We start from the raw sequence: 16,211 nt of genomic DNA on the forward strand, positions 1-16,211 counted from the left end.
TTGTATGTTAACCCCCTGGTGTACTGTGGGGGCAAATGAGAGAGCATAGCTGAGACTTTTAAACACTGTTTGCCCTCAGGAAGCCAAGACAGGTGGATCTCTGAGTTCAAGACCAGCCTGATCTATAGAGTGAGTTCCAGGACAGCCACAGTTACACAAAGAAACCCTGTCTCAAAAACACCATTGTGTGCCAACCCTGCCAGTCAAATGTTCCAACAACCAGTAGACGCCTGTCTCTTTACCTTCTGTAGCTTTGGCATTTTAGCAACTGGAAAGACAGCATGATTTCTGATGTGGGGTGGGTTTGCTCATGACTTAAGGTATTGTTTTGTGGTTTCTGATGGGTATTGGTCTGTTACGGGTCCCTTTCAGACCACTAGAGCTGGAACTAGGTAGATATGCCGGTACATTCAAAGACTACAGTCCCTTAGCTTTCTACAATAAGCTTCTTAAACGTGGGATTTTATTTTGCCACAGAATCTCTTCTATTGAAGTTCCCCATTAGTGAAAGTTCCTCTGAAGGGTGGAAGCTAGGCTTAGATTCTAAAGTTTGTATAAATATTTTGTTTTCCAGGTCTTGAATCACCACGTCCAAATATAATACTTGGGTTAGTAATATGTCAGAAAGTCAAACGTCCTTCAAATGCTGGAGAGTTAGACAAAATAGATGAGAAACGGGCTCGACTTCAACAAGAAGAGGCAGAAACTTCAGTGTATCCCAAAGTAGCTGCAACTTTGCCATCTGAGAAGAAGACTCCCAAATACCACCTGCACTCTGCAGACACAGTTGCCAGCAGCACTACACCCCCTGGTTCTCCTCCACCTCCTCCTCCTCTTCCTGAACCCCCAGTACTGAAAATACTGTCATCCCTCAAGCCAGGGTCCACCAGCACTGTCACAGCGCCGACCACATCAGCAGTGATGACCACCACAGCTTCCCCTGTTGTTTCTGCCACTTCAAAAACTGCCTCGCCTCTGGAGCACATCCTGCAGACTCTGTTTGGGAAAAAGAAGTTTGAACCCTCCACGAAAGAATCTGTTGGGTCTGTGTCTCAAGATTCCACATCACACCAGGATTCCAAGGCCAAGGGGGAGGATGCCATGTCAGCAGCTCCTTTGTTGGATCCAATTGTTCAACAGTTTGGTCAGTTCTCAAAAGACAAGGCTCTGGAGGAGGAGGAGGAAGATGACAGGCCCTACGACCCAGAGGAAGAGTACAACCCCGAGCGAGCCTTTCACACCCTGATTGCTGAGCCAGGGAGGCACCATGACGTGGAAAATGTTCCTGAGACAGCTGAGAAGGAAGAGGTGGCCTATGATCCAGAAGATGAGACCATCTTAGAAGAAGCTAAGGTGACCATTGATGACCTGCCCAACCGGATGTGCGTGAAAGCCAGCTCCACGGAGAGGCCTGTTGACTTTACCACAGATGCCACGAATGCCTCTCTGGTAGAGCAACAGAAAATGTTAGAGGAGCTAAATAAGCAGATTGAGGAGCAAAAGAGGCAGCTGGAGGAACAAGAAGAAGCCCTTCGGCAGCAGAGGGCTGCTGTTGGTGTCTCCATGGCACACTTCTCTGTGTCAGATGCATTGATGTCACCACCTCCCAAGTCTTCGCTGGCCAAGACAGACCTGTTCTCCCAGGAACAACAGGCCCCAGACCCGAGTCATGGGGCCTTGGGTGCCAACCACAACTTAGACTCAAGACAGAGTAGGGATCCAAGGCAGGCCAGGAGACTGGCTGCTGAGAACATTGAGAATGAACCTCTTCCCAGGGCCCCCACAGGAAGCACACCTGGCCCACAAGGTACCCTGCCTGCCAGGGAGACTACTGTTGCTGGGACTGCAGCAGCCCAGGGGCCTGGGCTGGCTCCAGAAGCCAAGGAACCAGTGGCCGTTCCCTGGGCTCCAGGTGAAAACACTGTGTTGAGACCTGAACATGACATTCAGAAGTGTGAACACCCTGGTAACCCTGTCTCATTGCCCCTGGACAGCAGTCACCTTCCTACTGCTGGTGATGGCACAGCCAGGCCAGCAGCACCCCGCAGAGTGCTGCTGCCCACACCCCCAAGCACCGCCTTTCCACCCAGCTTCCCTTTGCACCCTGAAGAAGCCCAGAATTTTAGTTCTGGAGGCAGGGAGCCTTTTTCAGGGCCCGTGTTTCTGTCTCAGGAAACATCTCTTGGCTCATCTCAATTCGAGGACCCTCGGGGTGCACAATCTGCTGGGAGGAGTGAGAGCCCAGTAGCTGATACTGAGGACAGCAGAGAGCCACAGCCCAGGCCTGGTGAGGGCACTACTCCATTCCCCCAATCTGGGCAGAGGGGAGGGGGCCCTCAGCCCCAGTTTCCTGGCCAGCGTGAACCTTTACCACGCACTTTTGGGATGTCAGGGCATCATGGCCCTGGTTTCCCAGGACCTAGGGGGCCAGTCCCTCCATTTTCAGAAGAGAATATTGTTCCTAACAATGATGGACCAAGAGGCCCTTCACCTGCCAAATTTGGGGCCCAGAAACCACCAATCCCTTCCTTATTCTCTGGGCAACATGGGCCACCTCCCTATGGTGACAACAGGGGACTTTCACCTTCCTATCTCGGTGGGCCCAGAGGAGGAGCACCGGCCCAATTTGAAGAACGCAAGGATCCACATGGGGAGAACAGGGAATTCCAGGATGCTTCATACAATGAGATGACAGGGGCCCCTGCTCAGTGTGAAGGGCCAGATCAGGCTCCGTTCATGGGGAACAGGGCACCCTTCCAGTTTGGAGGCCAGAGACGGCCACTTCTGACTCAGATGAAAGGGCCCCGTGGAGGACCTCCACCATCTCAGTTTGGAGGTCAAAGGGGTCCACCTCCTGGCCATTTTGTGGGCCCACGTGGGCCCCATCCTAGTCAGTTCGAAACTTCCCGAGGCCCTCACCCTGGCCAATTTGAAGGGCCCAGGGGCCAAGCACCGGGTTTCATGCCTGGCCCCCGGGGTGTTCAGGCCCAACAGTTCGAAGAGCAGAGGGTGAATTCACCACCACGGTTTGCAGGTCAGAGGGCACTTGCACCCCTGCCATATGGAGGACCAAGGGGTCCTGCACCCTTTGCTGAGAAAAATGAACAGCCACCTCGATTTCACTTTCAAGGCCCATCTTCACAGCCTGTGAAGCCTCCCCCTCGGCCCCTGCTGGAGCTGCCAAGCCACCACCCTCAGCATAGGAAGGACCGATGGGATGAGGCAGGCCCAGCCACTGCCCTGCCTTCCAATGCTGGACCTGGGCAGGGCCCTGAGACTGATGGACAGTGGGCCACATCAGAGTTCCGAGAAGGCAAAGGCCATGAGTATAGGAACCCGGCTTTTGAAGGGAGACAGAGGGAGCGGTTTGAATCAGGACCTAAAGAAAAGCCTCTGGATGAGCCTGAAGCTCAAGGGTTAGAGAATCGGCAGGGCCGGGCATTTGAGGATCGGAGGCGAGAGCGAGAAAGAGGCAGAAACTGGAGTCGAGAAAGAGACTGGGAGAGGAACCGGGAGTGGGACAGACATCGGGAGTGGGACAAAGGCAGGGATAGAAGCTCCAACAGGGACAGGGAGCGAGATACCGACCGGGCTAAGGAGTGGGATCGGAACCGGGAGAGAAGCAGGAATCGCGACCGTGACCGGGAAAGGCGGCGAGACAGAGACCGAGACAGGTCCCGGAGCAGAGACCGGGACAGGGACCGTGAAAGAACCCGAGACAGAGATCGGGACCGAGGCCGGGACCGGAAGGACCGCAGCAAGAGCAGAGAGAGCCCACGGGACCTGAAGTCTGAGGCTAGGACCTCTGATGCGGGCCCTGCTGCTGCCCAGGCCTAGAGGCCATTGCACCCAGGGCTGGTGACCAGACAGACACTGGTGAGGACAACGACCTCGTGTCCGCTATTAATATAGGCTCAGCCTGGCAAAGACCCCTTTAAAAGCCAAGTGCATAAAATGTGTTGAGCAAAGAGTTTTTGAAATAGCTATGAAATTAGATACAGGATATAATATTCTGGACTTCAGGAATTACTGTAATTTTGTGTATAATGGTTTGTTACAAAATTTCCCAACTTTACAATTCTTATGTTTTTTAATAACTTAATATTTCCATTTAAAATTGCAGAAATGGGAAAATATCTACAAAAGCATATTGCTTTTTTCAGATTATAAAGTTATCTTTTCCAATAATTTGACTGGTGTAAGTTTTAAGGGGATTTCAGTGGACTGTAGAGCTAGCTTTCCCTGTGCTGCCATCTCTGCTTCCGCAGACCCAGACCTACCCAGGGACTCTCGGTGCTGTCCTGGGTGGAAAGCACTGTCGAGGGGTGAGCTGGGGGTGTGTGCTTACAGCCGGGGGAGAACAGTTTTCCTAGGCCTGGCTACCCACAATGTATCACTTTACAAGTTTTTTCAGAGCATAATTAGAAATAATTCGCCCTAGTGGAAATTGTTACATTTTAAATAACAGTTTATTTTTAAATGCTCAAATTTATCAGCCTAAAGAAAGAAGCAAAGCGGTTCAGAGTAGCTTAAGAGAAAGGAGGCAGGAGTCAATTGCCCAATGCTGTCTTCTGAGTGGTTCTCCGCAGAGTCACAGACCCCAGACAGGTGATGGGGTTGGGAACTTCAGTGGGGTGGGGCAGTGTTTATACCAAATCTGGAAGAGAGGAGGATGATGGTGAAATAGACTGCTTCATGAAAGGCTACTTCCCTGCTGCCACATAGGCCCTCTGAAGATGCCGAGAAGGCCGGCTAACTTATTTGACTGTGCAAATATGTTTGATAGTTCCTTTTATATTTTCATAAACTTCCTTTTTCAGATAGAGAATTTGAGAGCTTCATTTGTTCTTTGGAGTCTTATTTCATTGTACATCACTACAGATTTTTTTTCACTTTATAGCACAAATTTTTTAAGTTGAGAAGACATGGAAAAATAGCAGTTTGGGATATTTGCTATTATAAACCAAATATCAGTAGGTTAAATTACATGACTGTCAGTTTCAACATCTAATAAGATGTGAAGTTTTTTTAACATATAAAGTAAAATTTTCTAACTTAAATGCACAAGCATACAAATCAAGTGTGTTTCTTTTAAGTTTACTTGGTAGAAATTTCTGTACATTGTATTTTGTATTGCAGAGTGTTATACCACTGTCCATTTAAACACAGGACTTCATAGGTTTTGTTACTTGAAGTAGAATAAATATCTACAGAGTTCTTGTTTCTCTCTTCACTCAGCCTTGACACACACATCACACCACCCCATCCCCCCCATTCCCAGCTAGCAGCCCTAGTCCCTGTGTTGGATGCTGCCTGCTGCATGGTGTCAGGACCCAAAGAGTAATGTGCTGGCTGGTATCCTATGTAGAACCCAGACTGCAGTGTATGGCCGTGCAGGAAGCCTGAGGGTGTCCCTGAAGGCAGCCTGTGTTGGAGCAGGAAGTAGTGAATCAGGAATGCTCAGGTGTCGTGGATAGAGTCCAGCCCTTCATTGCTAGCTTTTTAAAAGGAGCGGAGTCTGTGGCCCAGGTTGCCTGCGTGTGGGCCTGCCCTCGACTGCCACCTGCTGGTCAGAATTGAACCTAAATCTGGGTGCTGTATCTCCATGTACGTACCCAGTGCAGCAAGAACTTGGCAGGGTAACGGTGAGATGCTTTAATCCCAGCACTCAGGAGGCAAAAAAAAAAAAAGCCAACGTGGCAGGAAGATTCTGACCCGGACCCAGCTGGTGAGGTGCTCGCTGGGGCTTGGAGGCTGACTGCAACTCCCTCACCAAAAAAGCCTCTGACAGCCATAGCATCTTTTTGTTTTGAGATAGTCCTGCGATAAAGCCTCACGTTCACAGCAATTCTCCTTCAGCCTCCTGAGTTATGGCACTTGTCTTCACAATTCTGAAGCCTACTGCAGGGTCATGTGACACCAGAAAGGGCAGATTACAGGGAAAGGAAAAGAGGTGTCAGGGCCTGCCACCCATTTTAGAGCCCTGGCAACATCAGCCAGGACATGCATTACCAAGTCCAGTAGCAAGCAAGCAATAGTATCTGTGTCCCGTGGAAAGCAGTAGACACTGGCTATGGCCCAGCCCAGGAAGGGTCAAACCTGTAGAGCATAGTGGGGAGCTGTCCACAGTCAAACCAAGGGCCGCAGTGGGGAGCTGTCCACAGTCATACCAAGGGCCGCAGTGGGGAGCTGTCCACAGTCACACCAAGGGCCGCAGTGGGGAGCTGTCCACAGTCATACCAAGGGCCGCAGCCACTGGGAAGGTAACTTGATCTCATACCTGCTCCCTACAGCAGCAACATAGATCTGTATGGCTTTTAGCAAAAGTGTATGTGTGTGTGTGTGTGGGGGGGGGGTCCCAGCCATAGTTTTACACCCAACAAACAGCTAGTAATGCTTCGCATACCCTTAGATGTTTGCTTCCTCGTTGCTGAGACAGGATACTTAATAAAAACAAGGAAGGATTTATCCTAAGTAGCAGTTTTCAGGGGAGTCAGTCCATCATGGAACCTGGAGCAGCTGTCACGTGTCCTGTTCACATCTTAGTGAATCAAGAAGCTTTGCTCAGGACCTAAAGCTGTAACCTTCAAAGCCCCCCTCCCCCCACACTTGGTGGACTGTGTCTTCCAGCCAGGTCCACAGTCTTAAAGGTTTTATTAGCTCCCAGAACAGCACTGCCAACTGAGGACCAAGTATTCAAACACTTGGATCTGTGGGGGACATTTCAGACCCAAACATATTTAATCTTTTTTTCTTTGAAGATTTATTTATTATGTATACATTGTTCTGCCTGAATGTCTGCCTGCAGGCCAGAAGAGGGCACCAGATCTCATTACATATGGTTTTGAGCTAACATGTGGTTGATGGAAATTGAACTCAGAACCTGAGTGCTGGGATTAAAGGTGTGCACCACCATTACCTGGCTTATCTTTTTTTTTATTAATAAAATTTGGATCGTATAGTATCATACATTTATTGGTGTGGGTTTTTTTGTTTTGTTTTTTTGTCAGTAAACTGGATAAATCCGAACGGCATCACACATTCACCAGAACTCTCGTTTACAGGAGGGCTTGGTGGCCTGTGCTTCACAGGAAGGCAGAAATCTGTGAGTTTAAGGCCAGGTTGCCTTAAAACCAGTACTGTTTGCATTTTTGCATTGTTTGAAAGGTTTGTATCTACTTTTTTTTTTTTTTTTTTAAGGAGCTATATTAGGTCTTTTTCTTTTTGGCATAAGCATGAAGCCATCTGAGAGAACAGATTAACTTGGCCTGGTCGCCATGGCAAACTAAACGAAGCAGGACAATGCAAGAATAGCAGGTCTGTGGTAATGGTGCTGACACTCCCTGCTCTCCCCTGCTACAAGTGGGGTTCCCGTGGTAGTGTCTGTGAGGTCCCCATCCACCATGGGCGGGACTTTGCAGTGTTGCAGCCATTCAGGGGTCACTCCTGCGCCAAGCAGGCCTCATCACCTTATGGGCTGACCATGACTTTGGTGGAATTATTTCATTTTTCTGTCGCCAGCACCCTATCTGGAGTGGACAGACATGGTCATGTCTTCCCAGGAAAAGTTAACAGGGTACAAGCTCACCAGGCATGGTGTGCTGGTGTACCTGTAATCCCAGCACTTGGGAGCTTGAGTGTGGTAGGAAGACAGGAATTCAAGACTAGCCTGGGCTACATAGTGAAACAGCTAAAAATAAAATAAAATAGATGTTCCTTGTAGGTTCGTGAAGTCCCTGATGCTCCTGGCAGGGAAAATGGGAAATGAAGTGTGTGTGTGAAAGCCCAAAGCTACAGTGCACTGCCTGGGACAGCCACTGTAATGGTTTGCCCGCTGTTACTACTGGCTGGGGGGGGGGGAACGACATGACAGAAACATATATTTACCAGAAATGAAGCTCCAGGGAACAAAGGGCTTTGTGTGTGGCTCCATGTAAGCCTGGTACAGTAGAGGATCTGGCCCCTGTCAGTGTGCAGTGCTCAGGCTGGCTACTGCTAAACCTTTGCCCTAACAACAACTGCCAGAAGACTGAGCTCCAGGCTTTGTACCACTGTTGGATAAAGCTGAGAGAGAGAGAGAGAGAGAGAGAGAGAGAATAGGCCTCGTAGGCATTTTTGCTGCCCCTCAGGAGACTTGTGGCCGTCTCTTAGCTCTGTGAAGCCTGACAACCTGGACGCAAGAGAAGCAAGGCTGCCTGGGTTCTTTGTCCCTGAGCAAATCAGAGCCTAAGAGGACAGGAAAACCTGAGTGTAGTGTGTTGTTCTACAGTCCGTACCAGTGCTGTATGTCGAGTGATGACACAGGATGTAGAGCCCTGGGCCATGAAGATGCAACAGGTAGCAAGCAAAACACCCATTCCCTCCTCGGATGACCTGCAGAGTCACTGCTCACCCTGCAACAACCAGAGCCAGCTTCCTCTGAGGGGGTAATGGGCTCCTGGGAGCAGAGATGATGGAGGATTGGGGAAAGCAAGAAGGTAGGTTCTGAGAAGCACTGCCCTGAGGGAATGATGTGGATTCATTCAGATCTGCCCGGCCCAGGAATGGCCTCAAGTCCCGAGGTCGCTACATCTGTTCATGATCACAGCTGGGTGACAGCCATGTTTGTGAGGCCAGGACCCACCTGAGTCTGTCATGGAGTGGCTCTGTAAGGTGATACTTTGAGAACAGAAGGAAGATCAGGGTGGCCGGGCTGGGACAAGGATAAAGGGCAGCACAGGGAACAGCCTGGGGAACTGGGACTGCTCTGTATCATGTGACATAGAAAAGGCTCCAGACATGAACATCCCGCAGGCGAGGATGGAGTCTGCGAGGGGAAGGAGGAGATTGGCGCTGTTAGGTCCTGGGGATGCACAAATAATGGGAATCAGACCACCGGAGTGTTGTTGGATTTTCTTTTACTCTAGCCTCATGCTGGAATGCCAAAATGTTGTTTTTTACTCTTTTGGCTCTTTAGGAGGGCCCACCACCCAGCTCCCAAATAAATCACACGTGGAGGTTTATTCTTAATTAGAAATGTCTGGCCTTAGCTTGGCTTGTTTCTAGCTAGCTTTTCTTAAATTATCCCATTTATCTTTTGCCTCTGGGTTTTGTCTTTCTCTATTTCTATATACCTTTCTTTACTTCTTTCTCCATGGCTTTCTGTGTAGCTGGGTGACTGGCCCCTAATGGCCTCCTCTCCTCCCAGTTTCTCCTCCTATTTCTTCTGTCTGCCAGCCCCACCTATCCTCTCTTCTGCCTCGCTACTAGCTCTTAATTAGACCATCAGGTGTTTTAGGCAGGCAAAGGATCACAGCTTCACAGAGTTAAACAAATGCAACATAAAAGAACACAACACATCTTTGATCATTAAACAAATGTTCCACAGCGTAAACAAATAGAACACATCTTTGGATAATATTATTTATCACCAAAGTCTATTAACCAGAAGCAACTTTATTTCATAATCGCAGGGTACAAAAACTTTTAACTAGTTAGGGTATCTGGCTCTGTGAACCCAAGAAGGGACCATAAGTGTCTTTTTATGACAAAAGACAGTAAGCAGCAGGGGAGTCCATCCCTGGAGATGGGATTTACAGTCTCTGGGGAATGCATTCCTGGGGTCCGGATTTATGACCACTGGGGAGTGCACCCCCAAGTTGAAGTAGAGATTTAAAACCTCTGATTACAGGGTATTAGTTCAAGATGTTTACATAGCTGAGGGTCTGTTTTAACTGCTTTTCCCATCTCTGGGGAGAATGTAGAGCAAAGGGTCGGGTAGCTTGTTTACAGCAGCAATCAGCCCCAAGATCACTAGAATGTGCTTATAGGCTATAGGCATACAAGTTTTCATATTCCTGGGCTCTTCCGCACAGTCTTAGGGTGGATCGGGATGGCTGGTCTTTTATGGAAAAAAGGCTACATCTATTTCCACTCTGTAATTGCACAAAGGTTAAGTGGGAGAAAGGGGGCACGTGAGATGAGGTATGGCTTGTGACCAGGAATTGAGGAGTTAGCATTGACCTTGACAAGTTAATAGGTACCAGTCCTTTGTGCTAAAGGAAGAAGGGCCACAAGTTCCTCTTGCTGGAGATAGGAACATCTCTTGTTTGTTTGTTTGTTTTAATCTAAATGCCTGGCCTGGGGAAAAGGGACTTTCTGGGGGGGGGGGGAATCAGCCACTCCATTACATAACATTGCAGTTTCTTACATGGCTTAGTTTATCCAAATAGCTGAAGCTTAAAAGTGAGCAAAGATGAAGCTAGAGAAATATTACTGTGAGCCTGGGTAGACCTTAGAATTCATAAGTCTTGATTATCATGTGCACCTTATTTATCAAGCTTATGTTGCTTATCTAGATTTTCTAGCAGCTCGGTGTTAACTTGTGCAGAAGCAGGCAGAGTTATCACGCTATATGCTTCCATGGTGACCGGGACTTTTTCCCAATAGACAGAAGAATTATTTTGTTTAAAACCATTGTATACATCCTCACCCTCCGTTGAAGCCCACGGGAAAGGCAAAATTGTGAGGGTTCAGTTGGAACCTCCAACTCCCTCCTGCACCATCTGGGAAGTCCCAGTCCTGTCTCTCCAAATAAACCCCGCCTACTCAGTGTAGCTGCAAACAAAGGCATCCTTAGCAGTTATGGCAGCTTTCTCCCCTGAAGTTGCCAGCCACCCAAGTCCCCATCTAAAGCAGTCAGCTGTTGACCCAGTTTGTGGAAACACATTGCCACACCTCGCCTCTAACCTATATAATCTCCTTTAGTCCAGGCACACAACTTCTCCCTGAGCCTCTATCTCTGGGACTGGAGAGCACTCAGGAGGGATTTGCTTTGCTCAAATAAACCTGTTAGCCGGGCGATGGTGGCGCACGCCTTTAATCCCAGCACTCGGAAGGCAGAGGCAGGCGGATCTCTGTGAGTTCGAGACCAGCCTGGTCTACAGAGCTAGTTCCAGGACAGGCTCCAAAGCCACAGAGAAACCCTGTCTCAAAAAAACCAAAAAAAAAAAAAAAGAATCAAATAAACCTGTTGTTATATGTTTTCAATTCCACTTGATCTGGAGTACTGCTTTGGCAAAGAAATCTGTTATTGGAGAATTGGGATTCACAAGATCAAAATGTTAGAACTTGGTCAAGCAGCAGTGGCTGCCACGCGGTCCATCTCAGAGTGGAGTCCCAACTCCTATACACATGGATATGCAAACAAGTGCATACCCACCCACACATGTTCATACGTAGGCACATACACTAAGGCAGAGAAACTGAGCAGGTCCAGGGATGACACAGCCAAACCTTCCCAGGCAGCAACAAAATCAGGACTAAGACAACAGGAATAGCCTAGACACAGCCTATCTGTCTGTCAAGAGACAGATCTCCCCCTCTCTTCACGGCAGGCTATGGAAGGAGTTCTCAACTGGGATTGATGGCTTCAAGGCTAAAAAGGATTTCAGGACTGTTGTATATTTTTAAATTTCTTATTGTATTTATTTATTCACTTGTACACACATTGATGAACATCTGTGCTGCAGCTATGTATTGTCACAGTATGTCTGCCAAGGGTCAGGGGACAGCTTGTGGGAACTGGTTCTCCACTGGGAATTCTGTTTAAATCTGTACCCCCATTTTATTTTTTAATGTTTTAAAAAAGATTTATTTATTTATTATGTATACAACAGTCCTTCCATGTATGCTTGCATGCCAGAAGAGGGCACCAGATCTCATCATAGATGGCTGTGAGCCACCATGTGGTTGCTGGGAATTGAACTCAGGACCAGTCAGTGCTCTTAACCTCTGAGCCATCTCTCCAGCCCCCATACCCCCATTTTAAATTGGATCATTTGTTTTTTTGATATCTAGTTTCTTGAGTTCTTTATATATTCTGGATGTTACCTATCAGATGTGGCGTTGATGAAAATCTTTCCCCAGTGTGCAGGCTCTTGCTTTGCCCTATTGACTATGCCCTTTATCTTACAGAAACTTTTCAGCTTCGTGAGGTTCGGTTTATCAACTGTTGTTCTTAGCATCTGTGCTATCAGTGTTCTCTTCAGGAAGTTGTCTCCTGTACCAATGCATCCAAGGGTATTCCTCACTTTCTCTTCTGCAGGTTCAACTTACAACCTGCAATCTATCCCACCTTCAAGATGTGTTGGGGCAATAGAGGTGCAGAACTTGTAGGAGTGACCAACCAATAACTGGTCTAGTTTGAGGAGCCCATGCCCTACACTGCCTGGATAACCAGCAACAGGAGGCTGGGTAGCCCAGAGACCAATGGTAGAAAAAATAAACAATAAAATGTTTCCTAATGATTTTTTTCCTAATGATTTTTTCAATTGATATTAATTGAGCTTTACATTTTTCTCTGCTCCCGTCCCTGCCTCTCCCATCCTCCCTTCAATCCTCCCCCAAGGTCCCCATGCTCTCAATTTACTCAGGAGGTCTTTTTCTTTTTTTTTCTCTTTTCTTTAAAGATTTATTTATTATTGTTACAGTATTGTGCCTGCATGTGTGCCTACATGCCAGAAGAGGGCACCAGATCTCATTACAGATGGTTGTGAGCCACCATGTGGAAGCTGGGAATTGAACTCAGGACCTCTGGAAGAGTACTCAGTGCTCTTAACCTCTGAGCCATCTCTCCAGCCCCTAAGTCTTTTTCTACTTTCTACTTCCCATGTAGTTTAACTCTATGTAAGTTTCTCTTAGTGTCTGCATTGTTGTCTAAGTTCTCTAGGATTGTGGTTTGTAGGCTGGCTTTCTTTGCTTTATGTTTAAAAACCACCTATGAGTGAGTACATGTCATAATTGTCTTTCTGTGTCTGGGTTACCTCACTCAAAATAATGTTTTCTAGCTCCATTTTCCTGCAAAATTCAAGCTGTCGTTATTTTTTTCTGCTGTGTAGTACTTCATTGTGTAAATGTACCACATTTTTCTTATCCATTCTTCGGTCAAGGGGCATTTAGGTTGTTTCCAGGTTCTGGCTATGACAAACAATGCTGCTATGAACATAGTTGAGCACATATCCTTGTGGCACGGTTGAGCATCCTTTGGATATATACCCAAAAGTGGTATGATTGAGTCTTGAGGAAGGTTGTTTCCTAATTTTCTGAGAAATCACCACACTGACATCCAAAGGGGTTGTACCAGCTTGCATTCCCACCAGCAATGCAGAAGTGTTCCCTTTTCCCCACAACCTCTCCAGCATAAGTTGTCATCAGTGTTTTTGATCTTGGCCATTCTTACAGGTGTAAGATGGAATCTCAGAGTTGTTTTGATTTGCATTTCTCTGATGACTAAGGATGTCGAACATTTCCTTAAGTGTCTTTCAGCCATTTTAGATTTGTCTGTTGAGAGTTCTCTGTTTAGGTCTGTACTCCATTTTTTGTTGGATTATGTGATCTTTTCGTGTCCAATTTCTTGAGTTCTTTGTATATTTTGGAGATCAGACCTTTGTCTGATGTGGGGTTAGTGAAGATCTTTTCCCATTCTGTAGGCTGTCATTTTGTCTTGTTGACTGTGTCCTTTGCTTTACAGAAGCTTTTCAGTTTCAGGAGGTCCCATTTATTAATTGTTTCTCTCAGTATCTGTGTTGCTGGGGTTCTATTTAGGAAGTGGTTCCCTGTGCCAATGCATTCAAGTGTACTTCCCACTTTCTCTTCTATAAGGTTCAGAGTGGCTGGCTTTATGTTGATCCATTTGGACTTGAGTTTTGTGCATGGTGATAGATATGGGTCTATTTTCATTTTTCTACATGTTGATATCCAGTTATGCCAGCACCACTTGTTAAATATGCTTTCTTTTTCCATTTGATAATTTTGCTTCCTTGTCCAATATCAGGTGTTCGAAGATGTGTGGATTGATATCCAGGTCTTCTGTTTGGTTCCATTGGTCCTCCTGTCTGTTCTTATGCCAATACCAGGCTGTTTTCAGTACTGTAGCTCTGTAGTAGAGTTTGAAGCCAGGGATTGTGATGCCTCCAGGAATTCTTTTATTGTACAGGATTGTTTTGGTTATCTTGGGTTTTTTGCTTTTCCATATGAAGTTGAGTACCGTTCTTTCGAGGTCTTTGAAGAATTTTTCTGGTATTTTGATGGGCATTGCGTTGAATCTGTAGATTACTTTTGGTAAAATTGCCATTTTACTATGTTAATTCTGCCTACCCAAGAGCGTGGGAGATCTTTCCACTTTCTGGTGTCTTCAATTTCTTTCTTCAAAGATTCAAAGTTCTTGTCATACATGTCTTCCACTTGCTTGGTTAGAGTTACTCTGAGGTATTTTATGCTATTTGTGGCTATTGTGAAGGGTGTTGATTCTCTGATTTCTTCCCCAGTCCTCTTATCACCTGTGTATAGGAGGGCTACTGATTTTTTTGATTTAATCTTGTATCCTGCTACATTGCTAAAAGTGTTTATGAGCTGTAGAAGTTCCTTGGTAGAATTTTTGGGATCACTTATGTAAACTATCATATCATCAGCAAACAGTGAGAGTTTGACTTCTTCTTTTCCAATTTGTATCCCCTTGATCTCCTTTTGGGGTCTTATTGCTCTACCTAGGACATCAAGAACTATATTGAATAGATATGGAGAGAGTGGACAACCTTGTCTTGTTCCTGATTTCAGTGGGATCGCTGTGAGTTTTTTTCCATTTAGTTTGATGTTGGCTGATGGCTTGCTGTATATTTCCTTTATTATGTTCCTTGTATCCCTGCTCTCTCCAAGACCTTTATCATGAAGGGATATTGTATTTTGTCAAAAGCATTTAGGCATCTAATGAGATGATCATGTGGCTTTTATTTTTCAGCTTGTTTATATGGTGGATTACGTTGACAGATTTACATATGTTGAACCATCCTTGCATCTCTGGGATGAAGCCATCTTGATCATGGTGGATGATGGTTCTGATGTGTTCTTGCCAGTATTTTATATAGTATTTTTGCATCAATGTTCACGAGTGAGATTGGTCTGTCATTCTCTTTCTTAGTAATGTCACTTAGGTTTCTGAGGGGCATCTGTCTGGAGTACATCTGATGAGGGAAAAGTTAATGGAGGAAAGTTTTGTTTAAGATTCTCTAGAAAGAAATGAGGCACTGCCCAAGGTCATACACAGTCAAGCCTCAACCCTGGGTTATTACTTCTTTAACATACAACACTTATCTGAAAGGAGTGTTTACTCTATGTTGGCTGCTTTCATAGCAAATGTGATTTATGATGCTGGAATTCTTGATTCTCGGTCACCAAAGTTTCCTTATTTTGTTTTTTAGACAGGGTTTCACTATGTAGCTCTGGATAGCCTGGAACACCCTATGTAGTAGACCAGGCTAGCTTCAAACTCAGAGATCCACTTGCCTCCCAAGTGCTGGGGCTAAAGGAATGTGACGTATGCCCAGCAGTGAGAGAGAGGCTTTACTCACTCAGAGGTGAGAAGTCCTTTTTCCTTCTCATGTCAGATTATTTCTCCATCCTTCTATCCTGCTGCTCTGTGCGGTGCACCACGCCCGTCTGCACTCTATGCGCTGCCATACAGTTCGTGAACCAGGCAAGAGGACTCACAGGTAGAGAATGCCCCCTTTACTGTGTACCAGAGCCGCTTATATATGGATCCTTAACTGAGCCACGCCCCAGCCAAACCCACCAGAAACCACTCTCCCGCCATGAGGAACTCCTGAGGGTCTCGTGCTCAGAGCAGTTGCAGGCTGTCTCACAGCAGAGGAAAACAAGTTGTTTACAAGAAAATTCAGGATCTGGGGGTTCACAGCTCCCGACAGGTCTGGGTGCTGTTTGCCCTTCTCAACGTCATCTCACACTGAGAATAAAACCACCACACTTGGTGCATCTCATTTCAGTAGAAAACCAGACATGGCCAGAGGACATCAGACCCCCCTAAAGCTGGAGTTAGGGGTGTTTTGGAGCCATCTGACATAGATACTGGGATCCAAACTCAGGTCCTGTGGAAATGCAATATGTGCTCTTAGCCATTGAGCCATATCTCTAAGTCCCCAGTTCACTATTTTTAAAAGTAGGTCTGGATATCAATATCATGCCTAAGAACCTAGCCCTAGGTTCTGAAGGGGTTTGCCTTCACTTTTATTATTTCTTCTTCTTCTTCCTCCTCCTCTTCTTCCTCCTCCTCCTTCCCTTCTCTCCCCTTTCCTCCTCCTCCTTGAAAAGGCAAGTGGCACCACCTCTGACTTACCTTCATTCTCCTATAAATGAAGCTTTCAGTCTTCCTTTTGAGG

At 46.6% G+C, this 16,211-nt stretch overlaps 1 protein-coding gene across 2 annotated transcripts in view; it reads left to right on the forward strand.

Annotated features, from left to right (window-relative positions):
- Dido1 (death inducer-obliterator 1) overlaps positions 1-5,589 on the forward strand; it is a 54,714-nt gene extending 49,125 nt beyond the window's left edge. For both annotated transcript variants that reach the window (XM_041641937.1, XM_041641938.1), the window contains exon 17: positions 575-5,589. In XM_041641937.1, coding sequence (XP_041497871.1) covers positions 575-3,837 — 3,263 coding nt within the window. In that variant the 3' untranslated portion in view covers positions 3,838-5,589. The remainder of the gene's footprint in view (positions 1-574) is intronic.
- The last annotated feature ends 10,622 nt before the right edge of the window (positions 5,590-16,211 follow it).

Source organism: Microtus oregoni, unplaced genomic scaffold (genome assembly GCF_018167655.1).
Source record: "Microtus oregoni isolate MIOR12 unplaced genomic scaffold, Mior012 000071F_ref0000514, whole genome shotgun sequence".
NCBI classification, from domain to species: Eukaryota; Metazoa; Chordata; class Mammalia; order Rodentia; family Cricetidae; genus Microtus; species Microtus oregoni.